A 22,743-nucleotide genomic window follows, 5' to 3' on the forward strand; every position below is an offset into this window, starting at 1 on the left:
TGATATGGAGCTAATGAATATCTTTTTGAGCTTTTGCAATTGTATGACTGTCTCTAGTGATATTTCAGACATTACTTTGAAAGTAATAAAGGCACCAGGAAGGGTAATTATGATTAATATAGAGGACCTATTTTGCACGAGCTCCACTGACTGCCTTTAAAGGAGATCTGAACATTGATTGACAAGAACCCTGTGCGGAGGTTGGTGCTTGGCTCATGGTCTTCCTGTTTATCTTGATAACTGTCACTCTGTGGTATAAATCTGTGGTATGAACATGTGTCTTGATGTGTCAAAATGTCTTTCTGCTTTCATTTGAGACTTTACTATCACAATTAATCATTTTTAAAACAACAATTGTGAAAAGCAACATATAATGTATGACTATGTGATTTTGTGCACATATAGTAAGTAACAATCACTTCATTTGCAACTGCATCTCCACAGAACAAACGACAAACGCTCCTGCCACCTACAGTACTATTTGAAGTAGGAAACCGAGAAACCGAGACTGAAACTTCTTTCTCATGGTTCTTTCTCATCGTTCTGTTACTGAGCAAAAATGCCGTTGAAACCTCAGACATCATCTCTGTAGCCCATCATCTGATGAGTAAACAGTTTTAGTGTAGTTTCCAATTGGTGGCCTCCGTTCTTACAACTCACTTTTTCAAATGGGACATAATGAAAGTGGATGTGTGACTGAGAATGATAACTGTCAAATTAACTGTTGCAGGCAAAGTACGAGCTTATATCCTTAGTGACAGGGTTTCAAATGTGAAAAGCTTTCTTGGCTGTTGCTCTGCAATGAGAATTAATTTGACAAATCAAAACAGTCATATTTATGATAGCTATAACCATTTTAATGGGCCATATCTTAATAGGACATCTGTCCAATCCAACCCCATAACTTTGACTCTTCTCTAAATATTTGCCAGTAAAATGTCACCAACATGTAGACAGAGTTTTTGATCAAACACATCATATGAATCTGTGATTGCTTTATCTTTTTTAAACACAGCACATCTTGATCATTGCCAAAAGATCAGAACAGGTTGTCACACCAGAACAGACAGGAAACATGCTATATTACAATGTCTTTGACAGCAATTAATGGGGATGGCATTTATTTTGAAGAAATTATGTAAAAAGTCTGTGTAGACAGACAGTTTGTGGGTTATTCAAATCTTGACTATTTTTGGGTTTGATGTGAGGACCACACACTTAAACACACATTCAAACACTCCTCTGCAAGATGACTCTGACCTCTTCTGCTACACAAATTCTGACACACACACAGTACACACACCCTGGCACATATATACAAGTGTTTTGCTCCAGTTGCCTTCCTTGATGACTTCAACATGGGGCATGCAATATTTTTTTTTTTAGGGATGGTGCTGAATCTAGCTCATAGCAGGGAAATGCGAGGTAGGTTTAATATCCTATTAGGTTTAACACTTTTTGGCTAATTTTGAACATCTTAAATTAGAAAATGCTTGTGTATCTCCTGGCCCTTTTGAATTGCTTACATGCTTTTTGCTAACTGTATAGTAGGACAGATTTTGGATGGAGTAATCTAATTTACTAGCATATATTAGATACATAACCTGTGCATGTAATCTTAATCAATGTCACTGTTGGATATTCATACATAGCATATATTTTCTGAGAAAATTTGCAGCCATTGACCATTTTCTGCAGGTTTTGTAGAAAGTATAAGGTAATAATGTTTGCATGGTGAATTACTAAAAGAACACACCCTGGCAAGAATCTTACCCTTGAATAATAACTATTGTTATTATGTGTATAAAGTGGCTTAGTATTTTTATTGTTATTAGCTGCTTTTATTTTAAATTGTGCTAGTTTCTGCAGTACAGAATTGTATGTGTGTGATGTTTCTTGAATTAAATAGTGGCATAATGATGATATCATCTCATGGTTATAGTGAAATAAGAAAAGCTCCATGCAATGAATGTAAAGTTTCTTTAAAATCCTGCTTTAGGCATTTCCACTGGCCTAATGAGGACATCATTATATGAGCAAAGCTTGTAACCACATACTCCTTTCATTCTGAAACTAAATGCTGGGGCATGGAAAAAAATAGAAAGTAGATCCCTAGAAAGATTAAATTCTTATTAAAATGTGGTTTAAGTTGTTCAGTAGACAGTCATTCAGAATGCATGATTTGGATGGCACGGAGAATGAAAATTGCTTATTAAAATAGTTTCCTGATTTTTATGTTTTGACATTTGGGTAACACTTTAGAATAATGGTCCATCATTAATAGGTAATTATGCAGGAATTAATGCAGGACAAACGAGTAGTACAACATTAAAACTTTAGTTACTAATATTAACTAATATGGAAACATGGTTAACTAATCAGTAATTTATAGTGAACTGATGACTGAGTTAGTTCACTTTTAGGAAATCAACAATTACTGTTCATTTTAATTGCCTCATTGAGAACTATTAACTAACTATGGCTAATTTGAAATAACTACTAATTAATTACTAATCAAAACATTAACATGTGCTTAAAATGTGGATAATTATGTTTTTATTGTGAACAAGATCATGAAATGCGACTTCAGAGAAACATGCGCCTCATGTGTGTTCTTTGCTGGAATTAATTTATATCAGCTCTCTAAATCATGGCTACAGTGTCTGGTAGAGTATCACAGTCAGTTTACAGATGTATGTGCCCAACATGTGTATTCCTTGGGATATCTCTTCTGATCATTACAAATTCTTGACTTAGGCAGGTTTGATATTGCTGGAGTTCTTTTTAAAAGAAGTTTGGTAACCCATAAGTAATGAGTCAAGTGTTACCACATAAACAGGAAGGAATTACTAATTATTTTAAAGTGAGGGCCATGGTAAAGCATTATTAATTATGAATACACACTTGATTATACACATAATAATTTTTTTTTACTAGACATTTTTTAAATACATTTTTATTAATAAATATTGTAGGTTAATCTTACAAGAAGTGTTTAATTTATGTGAAGTAACTTTATGGATCCAGTGAAAACAATAATAATAAAAAAAAGTAGTGTCATGTCCATTGAGCTTCTAATCCAATCAGGGTTCACCATATTTGATGCTCACACTGAAAATGAAAGAAGAGCGAGTACGATTTTGCTTGCCCTCACTTTGCTCCGCCTGCACACTGTAAACTTTAACATACATTCTGTTCTGTTCAGACCGCACATTGGCAATGGAGGAAACATGTCAAATTAATTTGATAAAAATTTTACATATTTACAGAGAGGGCTGTCTAGGGTGGAAGTACACTGGTTTCGGCCTTATAGATGCACTATGGTTTTCTCAGATTTTCTGTTGAAGACTTGTGGAAATCTACACACTTGTCATTTAAGCACATACTTGTAATATTTGTCTTGATTTATTATTTTAATTTATGTTAAGATATATGACTTTAAAAACATGTAGTAACCGTGAGCACCACACATTAAAAAGCATTATCCTGCTAAAGGTTTGCAAAAATACTGTGTTTAATTAGTTAAGTAGGCTATGCAATTATGTTCAATTATTTCTATGATTCATAAATTAATGCCAGATTTTTGTATTCATTTTTTTGAATATCTGTGAATGTTTGTTAAATATCTGTTTGATTAAATGGGAAAAAAATGAAGAAACACACACTTTAGTGTTCATTACTAACTGACTAGTAACACCTCAGTTACTATTAATGGTTTATAATATGTTTTCACTTTAGAATAATGGTTGAGATATGAGACAATTAATGTGAACAGTAAGATCTCATTCACTAATAATGCGTTACCATGACCCTTATTTAAAATAATGGTCCAAATCATTAGTAATTCCTTCATACTGTTCGCTATTATTACTGATTAGCTAATCGTGTTTCCATGTTAGTTAATAGTAGTAACTAAAGTGTTTATGTGGTACTACACATTTGTCCTGCATTAATTCCTGCATAATTACCTATTAAGGATGGACCATTGTTATAAATTGTTGCCGAAAATTCCTTGCTCACAATGTTATCACCAGTCATGCCATGTATTAAGATTTGTAACATCATCAAATTAAAGTAGTGATGACACATTGAACAGCTGTGATTTTGAACACAGAATGGTGTTCAATTTGAAATAGGTTAAATGTTACAGTGAATCAGGTACAGTGGTATACTTGTGGTTTACAGCAACACACAGCACACATGTAGAAGGCCTGTGTTGGAAAGAAAAGTTTCACATGACTGAAAAAACTAAAACACATGCTTCCACTTGTGAAATCCAAGTAACTCGATTTCCATCCCAGACTGTCTGTGCATGTGATTTCACATATGTTGTTTGTTTGAGAGAAGGTCTGCTCAAAAATGCACCGCAACCATTCTTCATTTAATGTCGAGATTAAAGATTAGTCACCAAAAAGCCTCAGTCACTATTCACTTTCAATGCATCAGTCTGCCATACAATGAAAGTGAATGGTGACTGAGACTATCCTTTTGGAAGTTCCATGGAAGTCATATGGGTTTGAAACACATGAACAAACGTTTATTCTGGGGTTAGCAATCCCTTTAACATGTATTTTAGCTGTTCTACAAAGTGAGAATTTGTGTATCATCCTTAGATTTTGAATTGGGTTTCTTAATTCACTTTGGGTTGCTTAATCTATGATCGCTTCATTGCACACAATAGTAGGGAGAGTGAAATGGATATGTCGAGAAATCCTTTGTTGGCTGCCCTATCACAAATGAAGAAATCTGTCAAAGTTTATTGAGAGTGCCAAGAGCTAACACTTCCCCCAACTGTGCTTTTTATATCTTGGGTTAGCAGAGGAAAGTATGTACAACAAATAAAATTAGCTATGGCCTTAATGATTACTGTGATGGACTATGTCAACAAATATTTTCTCTCTAAACAAAAACACATTTTTCAAATATCTTTGACTTACATTGCCTTCCTTGTTTATAGATTTGGTGCCCAAAGAATTGGTTCTTGACCAGGTTGTGACAGGGATTTTGGGGGAAGAGGTCTACCTGCACTGTCTGTACACTGGGCAAAGTGAAATCTTGCTCTCCTCCTGGAACCGTCTGGATTCTTCAAATTTTGCCAAGAAAATGGCTGGCTACAAATTCAATAAAATTTCTTTCAAACGAGAAAACTTTGACGTCCCTGCATCAGTTACCAACCTCACTGTAAAGATGAATGTTACAAGTCTTGATGTAGAGGGAGAATACACATGTGTCTTCAACTCTGATGAGGATGAAACAAAGGACAACATGTTTCTGAAGGTCATTGGTGAGTATGAATGGAGATGATCCACTTCATTAAATTATGCAACTTAGGCCACATCCACACCGTCCATTTTTTTTATGGAAACTACTTACATCATCGTTTTCCAAATCATGTGGTAATAGAGAGTGTTGTCGAAGGTCTCCTGTTCTAGTGTGGATGAGAGATGTAAATGTTGTAGTCAGTGTGTTTTCAAACAAAAAAATGTGTCAGTGCGAACATGGCCTTAGACACAGGTAGGAAGTGATTTTGCAAAATGTCCTTTTCGCTGTTTTACAGACAATGAAAATGTAACCCGCACACACAAACACAAGACGAGACAGTCACAATGTCGGAGAAAACTGCTTTATTCCAACAAAGCAGGCAACAGTACAAAAACAGGGCAAATCCAGTGAAGAATGGTCAGGGTGAGCGTTAAATCGAAGCCGGGGAATCAAGATAGTGTAAAGGGGCAAATCCAGGAGAGAGTGGTCAACGAGCGAGGGGGTCAAAGCCGGGTAATCAGAATCAGCGAGACGGGACTAGAGGGAGCAAAAGACAGGGGAACAAGGGGAGCTCGAAAGCCGGGAATCAAGAGGAAAATGACGAGACTAGTGGGAGCAAAAGACAGGGGAACAAGGGAGCTGGCAAGCTAAGAGGTGAACGAGAGGAGGTCAAAACTAGATGAGACTAGTGGGGGCAAAGACACGGAAACTAAATACAATAACCAACAACCGTGAGACTAAAGGGTAGTGATATATATAGGGGCAAGTGCAGGTGTAAACCATGACAGGTGATGAGACGAGTGCAGGTGAAACTAATGTGCAGGAGTGCAGATGACGCGAGTGCCGGTGGTCATAATGTTCTGGGGGATTGGAAACGCGTGAGAAACTCGAGGAAGGGAGATTGCCTACGAGCATGTGAGCGAGTAGGAGCAAAGTGGGCGTGAGGGCTCGAGCGAGCAAAAAGAGCGTGCAAGCTCGAGGGGGTGGTACGAGCGTGGGAGCTCGAGGGGGCGGAGTGAGGGAGCGGGGTTTGTGACAGTACTCCCCCCTCTAAAACGGACGGCTCCTGACGGCCGCGCTCGGTTGCGAGGAAGTGGTGCTGGACGAACCCAACAAACAAAAAACCCTGAACAGACAACCCACAAAACACACAAACAAAATTGAGGGCAGTCCAAGGGGCACAGAGGGAAATGAGACAGTCCATGGGGTCAATGGGCAGTATCAAGGCAAGGTCTGGGGGAACATAGCGGACAGGCGGGTGGTCGGGAGATCTAGGGGGCAGCCGTAGGGCAGAGACAGGGTCAGGGGGTCTGGAAGGCGACTGGAGGACAGGGACTGGGTCCGGGGGTCTGGAAGGTGACCACCGGACAGGAATAGGGTCCGGAGGCAGGGAAGAGACCACAGGACAGGGAGAGGGTCAGGAAGTCTGGGCTGAGCCGTGAAAGGCGGTGCCGTCAGAGGCGGCACTGTAGGCGGCTCTGGAGGTGGGGTTCTGGAAGGCTCTGGAGGTGGAGCCGAAGGAGGCTTTAGGGGCGAAGGCCTGAAAGGCTCTGGAGGTGAAGCCGATGGAGGCTTTAGGGGGGAAGGCCTGGAAGGCTCAGGAGGTGGAGCCAATGGAGGTGGCGCCATGGGAGGTCCCCGAGGCGACGACCTGGCAGACTCTGTAGTCTCGGGGGGTAGAGCCGTAGGAGGCCCGAGAGGCGGAGCCATAGAAAGCTCTGGAGTCTTTGGGAGCAGAGCCGTGAGGGGCTCGGGAGGTGGAGCCGTGGGAGGCTCGGGAGGCGGAGCCGTAGGAGGATTGAGAGGCGGAGCCCTAGGAAGCTCTGGAGTCTCTGGGAGTAGAGCCGTGAGAGGCTCGGGGAAAAAGGTCGTGGAAGACTCGAGAGGCTCTAGAGGTGGGGCCCTGGAAGACTCGAGAGACGAAGCCCTGAGAGGTTTGGAAGGGGGTGGAGCCCTGAAAGACTCGAGAGGAGAAGCCCTGAGAGGCTTGAGGGGAGGAGGAGCCCTGAGAGACTCGAGAGGGGAAGCCCTGAGAGGCTTGAGAGGGGGAGGAGCTCTGAGAGACTCGAGAGGCTGAGCCGTGAGAGGCTTGAGGGGTGGAGCCATGAAAGACTTGAGGGACGGAGCCCTGAGAGGCTCGAGGGGAGGAGGAGCCCTGAGAGACTCCGAGAGGCTGAGCCGTGAGAGGCTTAAGGGTTGGAGCCATGAAAGACTCGAGGGACGGAGCCCTGAGAGGCTCGAGGGGTGGAGCCATGAAAGACTCGAGGGACGGAGCCCTGAGAGGCTCGAGGGGAGGAGGAGCCCTGAAAGACTCGAGAGGGGAAGTCCTGAGAGGCTTGAGGGGGGGAGGAGCCCTGAGAGACTCGAGAGGAGAAGCCCTGAGAGGCTTGGGAGGGGGAGCCCTGAAAGACTCAAGAGGAGAAGCCCTGAGAGGCTTGGGAGGGGGAGCCCTGGGAGGCTTGGGAGGAGGAGCCTTGAAGGCTGAGAAGAGGAGCCCTGGGAGGCTTGGGAGGAGGAGCCTTGAAAGACTGGAGGAGAAGCCCTGAGAGGCGCTCTGGGAGGCTCGAGAGACTTGAAAGGCAGAACCCTGGGGGCTTGGGAGGTAGAGCTCTGGGCTGCTCGAGAGGAGGAGCCTTAGGAGGCTCGAGAGGAAGAGCCCTGGGAGGCTTGAGAGGAGCCCTGGGAGGCTTGGGAGGAGGAGCCTTGGGAGACTCGAGAGGCGGAGGCCAGCGAGGGCTCTGAGGGGCTGAGCAGAGGCTGGCAGAGCCGTGGAAGACTCTGGGGGCGGAGCAGAACCCGGCAGAGCCGTGGAAGACTCTGGGGGCAGAGCAGAACCCGGCAGAGCCGTGGAAGACTCTGGGGGCAGAGCAGAACCCGGCAGAGCCGTGGAAGACTCTGGGGCGGAGCAGAACCCGGCAGAGCCGTGGAAGACTCTGGGGTGGAGCAGAACCCGCAGAGCCGTGGAAGACTCTGGGGGCGGAGCAGAACCCGGCAGAGCCGTGGAAGACTCTGGGGGCGGAGCAGAACCCAGCAGAGCCGTGGAAGACTCTGGGGGCGGAGCAGAACCCAGCAGAGCCGTGGAAGACTCTGGGGGCGGAGCAGAGGTCGGTAGAACTGTGGAAGACTCTGAGGGAACCTCTGCGGTCTTGAGCACAAGACGAGACTGGGGAGAAGGGGCCCTCTTCCTTCTCTTGCATCCTCGGCCAACAGGGGACGTGGCCACGGGGATGGTCGAGGCTACAGGCGCTGGCTCGCCGGCCGTGGCGGGCATGGGCGCTGGCTCGTTGGCCATGGCGGGCATGGCCGCTGGCTCGTTGGCTGTGGCGGGCATGGGCACTGACTCGCCGGCCGTGCCAGGCTTCGAGACTGGGGCCGTGACAGGCTTCGGGACTGGGGCCGTGACAGGCCTCAGGACTGGGGCCGTGTCAGGCTTCGGGGCTGGGGCCATGTCAGGCTTCGGGACTGGGGCCGTGTCAGGCCTCGGGACTGGGGCCGTGACAGGCTTCGAGACTAGGGCCGTGACAGGCTTCGGGGCTAGGGCTGTGACAGGCTTCGGGGCTAGGGCCGTGACAGGCTTCGGGGCTAGGGCCGTGTCAGGCTTCGGGCTAGGGCCGCGTCAGGCTTCGGGACTAGGGCCGCGACAGGCTTCGGGACTAGGGCCGCGACAGGCTTCGGGACTAGGGCCGTGGTAGGCTTCAAGATGGGGGCCGTGGTAGGCTTCAAGACGGGGGCCGTGGTAGGCTTCAAGACGGGGGCCGTGGTATGGAACGCTGGTTCAGTCTCTGCCTCCCCCACAGTAAACGAGGAACCAGCGTACAGTAGGGCGAGGTCAATAAACTGAGCCAGGTTGAGAGAGCAGCGACCACCTGGCATGAATGATGAGGTTGGCTCATTCAGTCCACATTGAAAAATGTCTTTCATAGCCACCTCATCAAAATTCACCTGGTACGCCAGGGCACAAAAATCCATAACAAAAACCTCCAAGGTTTGACTCCCCTGTTTTACAGACAATGAAAATGTAACCCGCACACACAAACACAAGACGAGACAGTCACAATGTCGGAGAAAACTGCTTTATTCCAACAAAGCAGGCAACAGTACAAAAACAGGGCAAATCCAGTGAAGAATGGTCAGGGTGAGCGTTAAATCGAAGCCGGGGAATCAAGATAGGGTAAAGGGGCAAATCCAGGAGAGAGTGGTCAACGAGAGCGTAGGGGGTCAAAGCCGGGGTAATCAGAATCAGCGAGACGGGACTAGAGGGAGCAAAAGACAGGGGAACAAGGGGAGCTCGAAAGCCGGGGAATCAAGAGGAAAATGACGAGACTAGTGGGAGCAAAAGACAGGGGAACAAGGGGAGCTGGCAAGCTAAGAGGTGAACGAGAGGAGGTCAAAACTAGACGAGACTAGCGGGGGGCAAAGACACGGGAAACTAAATACAATAACCAACAACCGTGAGACGAAAGGGTAGTGATATATATAGGGGCAAGTGCAGGTGTAAACCATGACAGGTGATGAGACGAGTGCAGGTGAAACTAATGTGCAGGAGTGCAGATGACGCGAGTGCCGGTGGTCATAATGTTCTGGGGGATTGGAAACGCGTGAGAAACTCGAGGAAGGGAGATTGCCTACGAGCATGTGAGCGAGTAGGAGCAAAGTGGGCGTGAGGGCTCGAGCGAGCAAAAAGAGCGTGCAAGCTCGAGGGGGCGGAACGAGCGTGGGAGCTCGAGGGGGCGGAACGAGCGTGGAAGCTCGAGGGGGCGGAGCGAGGGAGCGGGGTTCGTGACAGAAAATGAATGGAAATAGGGCTATTGAGCTGCAAAAATCACAAAAAATTAGTAAAAAAGTGATCCCAAAGACTTGTGCACCATGCTTTTTCAAAGTTTTTCAAAGCAGCCAAACAATATCTTTGGTTGAGGAACCAACCAATAACATTTTTTTTCATCTGCATTCTCTGACACACTTTATATTCGATGTCTAACTATTATGCACTTAAGTATTTGTATATATAATGTACTTATTATGTACATACGTGCTGTTGCATTGTACTTACGTTTGAAGTATCTGTGTTTAAGTACATCAGTAGTTACACTGTTGACCTTACCCCTTAACCTAACACTAACCCCTAACCCTAAACGCTAAACCCTAACCCTAACCCTGTTCCCAGGACATTTTGCAAAACAACTCCCGTGTTCTGTGAAAGAAAGAAAATCAAGCTTGATCTCATCAAAATTATGTGATTGTGGCGACATTCTGTTAAAATTATATTATGTAGGTCCTTACAAGAATTGCGGCAGTTCCGAGATAAAATGTCCACACCTAAACAGATGAGGTTTAAGTTAACAAAACCTGCCTTACCATCTTAAACCTATATTTAACCAGTAGTGTCATACAGGCAAATGCAAGATGAAAAACCCAATTGCTGAACAAACCAAGTCATTTTGTAGTGCTTCAATGACACCTTTGCTTCAAGTGTGAACTTGCGTACTGTTTAAGACTTTTTCCCTGGTTCTTTACATTGCAAGTGCAACACTCTATCAATTGAGCTAATGTGCAATTTGATTGCACTTGAACAAGCTAATAAATAGAGTTGGTCATGTAATACAAATATTAAAATGTATCTCCTAATAGCTCATGCTCTATAAGTTTCTAGTCATGGCATCGTGTGAGGAATAGGACAAAAAGTGTTTATGAACTGAAAATCTGTCTTTTTAATCATGATTTGTGTGAGTACAAGCAATTTTTGCTTCACCAGATTAGTTAACTGATTTCCAGCCCAAGGATTGTTTAAAACATTCCTGAATGTTTAATGTATCCCTTTTGCAAAATCCTGAATTCCAACAAATGCTGAAGACTGAAATCAATGTTTATATGGAGACCAACTGGTCCTCAGTATCCTCTGTGGGTGTGGCTTGGGTGGCACTTAAGGTGGTTCTTAGGGACTGGATCATACAGTATGCCTCATTCACCAAAAAATCCTAAGCACAAGAACTAGTGAAATTTGAAGGGAATATTAAAAGTGCCGAAGAAGAGCTGAAGTGCCGAATGTCATCTAATGGTCTCAGAGAACTGACTCGATTGAAATACAGATATAATACAATTTTGTTGTTGAAGGTGGAGTTTTGGTTATTCAGGGCATGACAGTCATACTTTGAGTCATTGGACATAGCAGGGAAGCTTCTGACTAGATATATAAAACAGAGACAGTCTTTTTTTCTACCATTCCCTCAGTGAAATCTGCTGGTTGTGAAATATTTACCTCAGCCACTGATATTAATAATGCTTTTAAAGAATTCTATCTTGATCTTTATATTTCCACATCTTCATCTACAGTTGAAGATATTAGAAACTTTGTGGAACCATTAGAACTTCCTAAACTGACATCTGAGCAAAAAATTATCTTTAAACTTAGAGGAGATTGACGAGGTAATTAAGGCCTTGCCTACAGGCAAGGCTCCGGGGCCAGATGGCTTTGCCGCTGAATGTTTTAGATCTTATGCTACAGAATTGGCTCCAATTTTGCTAGAAGTTTATATGGAATCATTAAAGAATGGAAAGCTTCCGCCAACCATGACACAATCCCAGATCAGTCTGATTCTTAAAAAGGACAAAGGTCCAAGTGAGTGTTAAAAAAACGTACAATTTCCCTGGTCCAGCTAGACGTTTAAATATTGTAAAACATTTTGGCTAACCGATTAAGTTATGACTTATATCACTTATACATATAGATCAGATAGTGTTTATTCTGGGCCGTAGCTCTTATATTGTCTTAAATGTTGATTCTGTGAATATATGTTTTTCTTTTCTTTGTCAATTGTGTGAATCAGTAAAAAGTGGTAATCAGAAAAACAAAACCTTCCTGAATGTAAAAAAAAAACCTTTCTTTATTTAGGCTGCATAGGCAATAGAACTGCTTAATTTTATACATTTAAAAACCCGTGAATGTCATTCCAAACCCGCCCAAATTTTATCCACCTACCTAAGCACATTTTTCCCTCCACAATTCAATCAAAAATGGCCCAAAAGTGCCGGAATCGGCCCAATCTGGCAACACTGTTAGTGCCTCTAGTGTTCATCTCACCTGGAAACTACTGCAATGCATACAACAAGCCACGTTAAAAAACGTTTAGTGAAAATGTAGGCATTTAATGTGTATTTATGAGACTAGGTTGGGAAATCACACTCGTTTGGATTGACACAAGGGTGTACACAAGAAATAATTTTTAGGCGAACTTTTCTTTTAATTTGGTCTTAAACACCTGTAATTCCATTTTTTGATTTTATACTCCCAAAAAAGTCATCAATATCTCTGTTTTGTCTCTAAGCCCGGCCTGATATTGATATCACAGTGAAGGAGGAGGTAGTGAACGGGACCCTCTACCAAGCTGTCATTTGCTCTGCAGCCAATGCCAAGCCTCAAGCTTTCATTAGCTGGGAGATCCATGGTGCCCTTCCAAGAGATGACATCTTCTCTGTGAACATGTTTAATATGACTCATTCCAATGGCACAACCAGTTCAATCAGTGTACTTCGATTTGCCTTAATTATGAATAACGAGAGTGCTGTCACCTGTGTCATCAAACATCCAACTTTTACTGAACCTAAAAGAGCCACCATCGAGGTGGACACATTTGGTAAGTTCAGCTTTGACAAGTTCACAATCAGTACATAAGAAACAGAAAGACAAAGTGTCAGTGAATGTAAACGGAGACTGTTTAGCCCAAGACGGACCACTTGTATTGAAATTAATGGGAGCTAAAGAAGAGCAATTTATTTGACTATATTGTCAGATTGTAATGCTGATTTGAAATCTGTTCTTTGATCGTAATCTTGACCAATCATTTTGGATATTTCTGTCTTTCTCCATTCAAGTAGATAGGAGCTGTACTTGTATGCCACTTGTATTCATTGAAAATAGTTGCCTGGTAGCATTCTCAAGTGAAGATGGCTGCCGAGTGGACTGAGTTGCCTTGAAGCAAAAAAAAAACTTTTCTCTACTTGTGCATAGGCTAAGTTTGTTCGGGATGAAACATAGGGTACACGACAGAAACACAGGTCTGAGAAATTAAGTTTGCTGTCTGCTCTTTGTGAGGGCGTTGCATGTGTTTCCTGTATAAGCCTCATATTTTCAGCAGCTGTACAACCACAAACATTACATACTCTGAAGGTACACCACAGAGATATTTCTATTAAAATAGAAAACTAGAATAGAAAGATAATTGACAGTGCTTCAGAGTTATTTCACATTTGTATTTGACATACAATATCAAAACAATGGCTTGTTGGCAAATTCATATCTCAATATTAGCCTTTAGAGTTTATAAATTGTAGTTTATAAATTCCCCAAAACTCAAATGTCAGCTTATTTAACTTAATAAGTAAACTCCCATACATACTTCCCTGCTTTTGAAAAAAAAAAAATATATACTGAGTATTTCTTCAGCCTGTACTTATAGTACATTTTCTCCACTTTAACAGTTTCTCCTGTTATGACAATGGAGACAGTCCTGGTCAAAGTAGAGGGCGAGGACTTTCAAGAGGTCATCTGTTCAGCGAAAGGGGGGAGGCCTCATCCAAACATCACATGGATGCTGCCTGAATTAAAATATGCACCACCTTTACAGAGAAACATCTCAAAAACAGATTCAGTTACTAGTTCATACCGGTTCCTGTCAGATCTGTATGAGGGCGAAGAAATCACATGCATATTTGGCTACACACTTCTGCCTTTTATATACACAAGGACCTTTACTTTGCCAATTTACAGTGAGTACCAGCACAATTTTAACTGAATAGATAAGCACAAGTAGAATGTTTATAAGTTATTTAATTTATAAATACTTTATTTCTAGGTCTTTCTTCCCTTCAGTTAAAGGACCATAGTCTTGCTATTAATGGTGGAAATCAGACTTTATTGGTGTTTGAGGAAGGGGATACTAACCTCAAAATCAGTATGGATGTTTTAGGCAATGTACCAAGTTATAAAATCAGCTGTATCAAGTAAGACTTAATATCATATATTATTCCCATTAAGGAAAAGTCATATAGTCAAATAAAAATATTAATTTCAAAATTTTTACCCAGAACATATAATGTCAATTCTGCATTGAAATATTAGATTCCATAATAGTGAGTATAGCATAAAGACATTGAACTAAGTTGTGAAATGTCTACTCTGCTCTTTTGTATCTGTTTGATAAAGGGATGGCCAACCACTCCCTGAGGATGTGGATGTGGTTGGCAGTGATCTCTTTATCAAAGGACCTATTGAGGACCTTCACCATGCAGGACAATACATTTGTCAGGCCTCTTATCGTAAACATTTGGCCTCCTTACAGATGAAAATTGAAGTAAATCCGAAAGTCCTCTTACCAGGTAGTCTGCTATGAAAATGTTATATCAACACACTGTTTTAACTTTTACACTCTACAACCATCCCTCAATGGTAAAGTTAACCTGTTTGTCTTTTTCAGAGACAATCGCCCCTAATATTAGTTTGAATCACAATGTTAGTTCAAACCACATTTACATTGAGTGTTTGGCCTCCAATGGTGTCCCTGCCGCTAACGTGTCCTGGATCATTCCACAAGAGCTGATTAGTACAGTTCAGTCAGATGTTGTTTCCTGTAATGGATCATATTCTGTCAGAAGTGTGGTAAATGTGCCCATGTGCATGCATCGTGAACACAAAATTGAGTGCATAGTCCAACATCCACATTTCACAGGAAACGAAGGACGATGGTTTACTATTCCCAAGTGTGGTAAGGCAATGTGACTTCAATCATCATAATCAATGCCTCTTTATTGTTTATAAATTATTTCCAGTTTTTTTTTTAAATTATAGGCAATGTTGCAAAATATATTGAGCTGCTTCCTACAGAGTATTTTGGGGCATCAAAAGCACATTTGGCACAAAAATCTCCATGTCACCATTAGGCCCACAAATGCTGTTGAGGTAGGCAGCTCTCTAGGTTTTGAGACAAAGCCTTAGTTTTTTTAGAACTGTGGTTCTCAACCTATTTTACTTCAGAGATTTTACAGTAAATTGGACACAAGTGGCAAAGTCAACATAAACAAAATTCAATATTTAAAATAAAATATTGAAATTTATTAAAGGAATGCACCCAAAAATAACAATTCTTTACTCACCCAATTGCATGACTTTCTTTTATGGAAAACAAAAGAGTCTTCTCAGGGTTAATTGGTATTATGAAAGTGATAGTGACTCCAGTCTGTCAAGTTCATAAAAAGAACAAAAAACGAAACCACAGTAAAGGCCCTGAAAAACTTCCAGCTGTCATACAAGCACAGTATGGGGGCGGTGTTTTAGATGGGCATTTAAATATATGACGTGCGTAACAACAACACAACAATAAGCAAGGTCTACTTTACAAACAATTAGATAGCTTTCTGTTTAGACAAACATAAGTTGAAAATACGACAGAACCTAGTTCTAACTAGCTAGAGCTAGCGATTGATATTGACTAAGATATACCACAGATTGGATAACATTAGCTTACCTTTTCGAGAAATGGCATGTTCGACACAGTTTGTCAATGCCGAACAAAAGGTTTGAACCAGGACATCTCCAAGAACATCCTGGGTACTTTGTTGATAAATGCCTCATGTCCATTCTTGCCCTTTATTCTTTTCATTGCTTTTCCAAGTTGGTCTCGGATGTTTTTCCATGTTGCTTTGTTTAATTTTGGGTCATCGACACCAAGCTTAATTGCAATTCCTTTTCTCTGAATCTTTTGAACAATCGTAAAAATATCAGTATGTCTGCACCAGCTCGGCAACTCAGCACCCCAAAATGTTCATGTTGATGTTACAACCTACCTGTTACCTCTGTCTGACCTCAACAGACTAGAGCGATGATATAAACCTGAAAAGAAGTTTGCGTCAAAGTAGGTGGAGTCTCTGGTCACACCCACCTATCACATCATCATCTTAGACTAATGGTCGTGAGAAGGTGTTTAGCAGCCGGTACAAAATTTTCCTCAAAGGTCGCCCTAGCAAGCTGTTGCGAACCACCGAAACAAACTAAATCAAAACATTAGTTTTGGTAAGATTTGGTTCAAAATGTCATCGCACCTGTATATTGGGATATTAAGCATAATCAAAATGACAAATGCACTAGATTACAAGTTTTCTGAAGACATACAATCACTTTGTGTAATGAAATTGAAGTTGTTATTCACTCTCAGTCAAATCATTAGTAAAAACTGTTAATTAATTAATCGAATATGGTGGATAAGACAATAACATCTAACCTCACTGTTTTCTTCGTGTAGCCTGACCAACCTCATTCCAAAGCATAAAGCCACCATATTTGATTTACAGAGTAATATGATTTGCAAGTGAAAAACGACTTAAATGTTTAAAATTTTGTTAAATATTGTTTTTTGTCATTCAAAGTGTTCATTGACTTGAAATATAGGACATGAATCATATCGATTACTTTTTCTGTTGTTTTATAGTGCTTTTTTGCTCTTTTTTGAGTTTGACAGATCAGAGTCACCATTCAATTTCAATATTGAACACTGTGAATAACCTTTTGTGTTCTACAGATGAAAGTAGTCACATGAGTTTGAAGTGACAGTAGAGTAAATAATAAAATAATTAAATTTTTTGGGTGAACTATTCCTATAGAATTACCTTGACCCAACAATATGCAAAAAAGTGTTTGGTTCCTAAATATTCATCGACTTTCAATGTTTCTTGATATTTTTCACGGTCTCAGCAGCAAACAATTCACAGCACATAACTTATTGTAGTCGGCACATCCTTGCTGTGAGTGAATCAGTATTTAGTCTGGATTGTATTTTATTTTTTAACCTTGCAAAGTTTTGTTCATGGTTCTGGAGGATGAGGTTATGTGATGCAACATAACCATGATGCCATCTGCCTATTTATATGGTGCATTTAATTATTTGGATTCAGCATTGTTTTTCCCTGCCATCTGTGAACCAGAACAGGCCTGCAACCTATTTTTGGATTGCAGTCGACACGTTGAGAACCACTGCTTTAGATATTTACAGATGGTTGACTTCAAATGTTTCAGCCAAACCATTATAGCAGTTTTTGTTATTATTGTCTTTTTGGCAGCACCACCGAATATAACGTTGCAGTCCAGTATTAAATGGGAGAATGGTATTGCATATACTAGGCTGCTGTGTTCGGTGGAGAGTAAAAGTCCAGCAACAACTATCACCTGGAATACAGAATACTGTGACAGCGACATTAATTCTATTGAGCGTGTAATGAGTCAGTATAAGTATCAGGAGAGTCATATGCTGACTGCTCAAAGTGTGGCACACGTTCCAATTTACTTGTATGCCGGATGCACTGTGATCTGTGTGGTTGAGCACCAAGGATTAGAGAAACCAGAGAATAAGAGCATTGACCTCCCAACTTTAGGTACTGTATGTTTTATTTCATTAAATAATCACTGGGAAGCCGAGCTTGATTTACTGTATGCATGTATATATATATATATATTCTGGCTGACAGACTAGAACCTAAAACCTCTTTAATTTCAGGGTTGTCTGCAAGCCGTGTGTATGTGGGAGAAGAGCAATACAATCATCTTTGGTATGCTGTGTGTGAGTACAGTGGTGATGGAGTGAAACCGAACATCTCCTGGGTCCTTCCTGGTGAAGACACTATAGTTCATGCACCTGTTCAGGCCAAGTACAATGGAATTAAAGTACAAGTCAATTCAACCTTTGAATTTCAACTCAGTCAGTATGAGGGAAAAGAGTTGATATGTTTGATCCAGAATGAGGGCGGCAAAGTTGAGAGATGGGCAAAAACAGTTCCAAAATATCGTAAGCATAATTTTTATTTTTTCAAGCTACAATGGGCCCTGTTAAAGAAGAAACTGGAGATAGTGAAATTGTTATGATTTATTTGCCATTCAGCTCTCTTTGAAGCTGTCTTTGTTGCTGAATGCAATCTGCTTTTTCTTCCGCAGTTATCTCATCTATTGAGGTTTTAAACGAAACCACACTTGAACGTAGAACTCATGGGCTACATGAACACAGATTGACTTTGAAAGAAAACCTCTTTCACCAGATGATACTTCTCAGAGCCCATGGCAATACACCATCATACAAGACTCAATGCTACAGGTATGCTGAGTCATGCTCAAATTATGCACAACACACAGCATTCACATATATCATACCATTTGACACGCATCGATGATGCAGAAAGAGCATATTTGTCATTTCAGTATCATGGCCTATGGCAGAGTCCAGTGGCACTCCCTTGAAACCTAAATGCAACACATAGATTTTTCAGACACAAAGGCATGTATAGAGAAGAAAAGGGTTAGTTCAAAATGACCGCATTGGTATGTAAAATCCAAGAAGATTTTATTGTACTTGACACACCACATAAATAGTAAAGTTGCTAAAGGTGACATCAGTTATTTGGTGCCAAAATATGCTCTCAAATATATATATGTTGTAGTTAGTTAAATACTGCTTTCCACCACTGTGTTTGATTCATTAATTTACATGGTGGTGTATATGCTCAATGCAGTCTAATACTGAATTTATATACAGTATTTAAAAAGAGATAATGCTTCAACATTGTTAGGCCCTTTTCTTAAAAGATTGTAGTGTAGCTATCTATTTTTTTAAAGAGTAGCTTCAACTTAAAATTGCTCAGGGAGAGAATAAGAAAATGTGTTGAATTTATACCCAATACAATTAGTGATGCTATTGTTTGTCGTAATTTCCATTTCAATCAAGGTGTCTCCATCTCAATGCTCAGACCTCTGCACTCTGCTCTGTCAAGCTGTCTTTGAACAGCTGCCTGTTTTTTGCCTGTACAGCTGGAGCTGCGTTGACTGACTCTTGCTGACTGCGAGTTGCAAAAACATGAAAGTGATACTTCAAGATTAAATTGCTTCATTGGAAGGAAACTACTTAACCCTTGTGCATCAATTAAAAAAAGTTACACATAGGTTCATTATGGACAAAAATGTCCATGTCCAAATACTGTCATAAAAATATTATAGATTTATATTTTTTTCCACTTTGACTGACATAATTTTTTTAACCAACATCAGCTCTAATCATAATGACCAAACATTCATTCATTTTTAGAATTTTAACCCTTTAAACGCTGGTTTGTTTACATAATGCCACTGTTGTTTTTTTTAGGAAAAAATGAAAAATAGTAATTATTTTCAATTTAATAGATGCTAAGCAGAATTGTTTTTCTTTGATTATTAGAGCCTCGGATATGTCAATGATTAACAACAACATTCATTTTGATGCTTTCATATTTTTTATGCAGTATCAGATTTAAAATAAAGCTACCACTCAGGTCCATAATGGACAAAAATGGCCATGTCAAAAAAGTGTCATAAAAATATTATAGAATAATATTTTTTTCTATATGACTTATATTTTAACCAGCATCAGTTCCAATCATAACTACCAAACATTCATTTATTTTCAGAATTTTAACACTTTAAACGCCGGTTTGTTTACATAATGTCACTGTTGTTTTTTATAAAAAATATAATAATTATAATTATTTTCAATTTAATAAATGCTAAACAGAATTTTTTTATTTTTATTATTAGAGCCTCAGACACATACAAACCACACTCTGAAATCCATACCAACACACTCACAAAATTATATATTCATAATGTATCTAATTGGCTCTATAATATGCATAAGCCAAAAACAGCAGAAAACAACAACAAAAGCGTATGATATGCCAAACCTGAAAAAATGGCACGATCTGGTAAAAAATATTTAAAATGTAAATTTTGAAGCCTTGCCAACATAATGAAAGCATGTTAAACAAGATTGCATAATTTTATAGTTAAATGGCACTGGGATTAAAAATCGCAGTTTTAATGGGTTTCAATGTGCCATTTTTGTCCAAAACGACGCTAAGAAGGAGTATTTTGTGTAACTAGTGCAAAAAATATTTTTTTAAAGAAAATAGGGTGAAATATTAAAATTCCAATAAAAATTCACACCTGTGGAAAATTTTATGCAGTTAGCATTAACAAAGACAAAGTTATCAAAAAATCAAAACTGAAAAAGCCAAAAATGTCCACAAGGATGCACAAGGGTTAAGTCATTTAAAAATAGTCAGGGGCCATGATTGCGTTATTTTTAATATGTTATATTTATCGAATGACTCAGAAATCTTGGGGGATCCAGCTGTTTATACATTTAGTTATTTATTAAGGGAGACACATGGCACAGAAGCTGTATCTAAAGCAGCAAATAGTTACCACGAAGAGGTGCATTTAGACAGACTCTTTCATGATGCACAGAGGTGGCATAAATGTATTTAAACAGAAATTACAATAGCAATAATGCTCTGAAATTATTAATGTAATAATGATTAGAAATATAGTGTTTTAATTAACAATTTTTTAATAGCAATGTGAAACTAAATTATAGACAGTTCAACCTTCTCAACATACATTCATTGTTTTTAGTATACTGTATATACTAATGTTGATCCTTAAGATACCTCCATTTTCTTATACCAGGGAAGACGGGTCAGCAGCATACACTGAAGGCATGGCATTGGTTTTTCAAGAGCCAATATCTGAATTGGATGCAGGGCTGTACATATGCCATGTCTCGTACCACCACCACAAGGCTACAATCTCCATTAGGTTGGTTGTAACTAGTGAAGAGAATCAACACTGTGAGTATTCCACATACTGTATCAGTCCTACGATATCTGGCAAAAAGTATGTGGACACCCCTTCTAATTAACATGTTTGGCTATTCCAGTAATTTATGCAAGGACAAATCTTTATGCTGCACTATACAGTGACATTCTAAAGAATTGTATGCTTTCAACATGACTGGCCTGACCAAAGCTCAGACGTGAACCCATTAAACAACTTTGGAATTAATTGGAATGGCAAGTACGAGCCAGATCCTATCGCCCAACTATAAGTGCCTGACTTCTAATTAACGAGAGTAAATCCCTGCACTACATCTAGTGGAAAGCCTTCCCTGTCTCACTTTTGCAATTCACACACTTCTCTAGAATGTCATTTTAGTGTGGAATTAAGATTTATCTTCACTGGATTTACTGGAATAGCCAAACCAGTTAATTAAACGGGGGTGTCCACATACTTTTGGCCATATGGTTTATCTATAAAGATGCCTGGTAGTGAATTGGCTTTCACTTGTTATATGAAGCTTCCCATATTATTGAACTCACTATTTGTTTCATTCTACAGTGATTTTTATCACCATCTGCTTCTCGTCGGCCGCAGCAATCGCACTGATCTTGATTGTCGTTTTGTGTGTCCTTTGGTGAGTAGCCTCATTTTCTCACAAGCTCAGGTTAATTTAGCTGTTTTGCCGGATACTACAATACAGGTGCGAGCATTGAGGCAAACAGGAAACAAGGTAGTTTACCTAGACCAATGGCATGCATAGCGTTCATAAACAGGATACATAGTGGTTTGTGCAGGCTGGTAGGAACACCGCAGTGACCACAACTCACTACTCACTCAACAAAAACAGATTTTTTTTCGGTCTTGGTGGTGGAGACTGGTGATGTTGATTTTATTGAATTGTGAAAGTATCTAATTGCTGTTCTGCTTTTTCAACAAAAAGTACTTTTATTATATGCATGTCTTATCCATTTGTGTGTTTCTAGTAAAACGAGTGGGAGTCACTCATCAAACAAGGTACTTTTGTTATTCATGTGTTATATAACAATTATAATTGTTTGTCAAATAAGATTTCAATGGCTCATGAAATGTACATTTTATTGCAAAAGAAAAACAGGAGAGAGCGTGAGTCTCTTGCAGCCCTGATGCAGGATCCTCGCTGCCCAGAAAAAACGGTGCTTCCAAGTGGGGTGGGGCCTGACAATGCTGAACTTGTGCACTATTCTATTGTTTTTGATGCTAAAAGCACGGTGTGAGGCATCCGTTGGGTTTTACGAGGGAAAAAATGGAGCAAGATGTTTAAAGCAGTAGCATTAGACCTCCTTCAACTGTGTTTCTGAGCCATACATTACAACTTTGATATATACATTGCAATTTGTTTACATCAGTATTAAAAATGTATTTGTTGTTGTTATAATAAGGCAGCTATAGCATTTTTCTTTAATAACTAATACTAGCTGTCAGGTAAGATGTCACATTGAAATAGCTTGGTATTGCTTTCTATACTTTGTGCTGTACTAAAGAAGAGGCAATGATTGTATAAAGATTCTGAGAATATTTTAATAAATTTGTATTATCTCTTTAAATTGTTGTTTGAATCTGATTTGTGTAGATTTGGAACTTTAACTTTACTCTTCAGTCTTGTTTACCGGTATACATTTCAATCAGAGTCAAATCTGTAACATTGTAGCACCCTCTGGTGATCATGCAGTATGGGGTGGTGGAGCTGTATAGTAGATCTGCCTTTAATACAGGTCTGGCCCCAGCACTAAGATGTTTTGATGTGGGCTATAGGACTCACT

At 40.3% G+C, this 22,743-nt stretch overlaps 1 protein-coding gene across 1 annotated transcript; it reads left to right on the top strand.

The window, feature by feature from the left end:
* The first annotated feature begins 1,310 nt into the window (after positions 1-1,310).
* LOC127631877 (uncharacterized) lies at positions 1,311-22,488 on the top strand. Its single transcript, XM_052110267.1, has 14 exons — positions 1,311-1,425; positions 4,958-5,284; positions 12,585-12,893; positions 13,738-14,025; positions 14,112-14,259; positions 14,462-14,634; positions 14,733-15,020; positions 17,368-17,679; positions 17,802-18,089; positions 18,236-18,392; positions 20,795-20,955; positions 21,503-21,578; positions 21,928-21,958; positions 22,051-22,488. Exons 1-14 carry the CDS (start codon positions 1,359-1,361, stop codon positions 22,195-22,197), a joined length of 2,772 nt encoding a protein of 923 aa, XP_051966227.1. The 5' UTR covers positions 1,311-1,358; the 3' UTR covers positions 22,198-22,488.
* The last annotated feature ends 255 nt before the right edge of the window (positions 22,489-22,743 follow it).

The sequence above is a fragment of the Xyrauchen texanus genome, chromosome 38 (assembly GCF_025860055.1).
Source record: "Xyrauchen texanus isolate HMW12.3.18 chromosome 38, RBS_HiC_50CHRs, whole genome shotgun sequence".
NCBI classification, from domain to species: domain Eukaryota; kingdom Metazoa; phylum Chordata; class Actinopteri; order Cypriniformes; family Catostomidae; genus Xyrauchen; species Xyrauchen texanus.

Coding starts and splice junctions, on each gene's coding strand:
- LOC127631877 (XM_052110267.1), top strand. CDS start 1,359: ATGGGGCATGCAATATTTTTTTTTTTAGGGATGGTGCTGAATCTAGCT. Junction 15,021..17,367: donor GTTTACTATTCCCAAGTGTG/GTAAGGCAATGT, acceptor TCTTTTTGGCAG/CACCACCGAATATAACGTTG. Junction 21,579..21,927: donor GTCGTTTTGTGTGTCCTTTG/GTGAGTAGCCTC, acceptor GTGTGTTTCTAG/TAAAACGAGTGGGAGTCACT.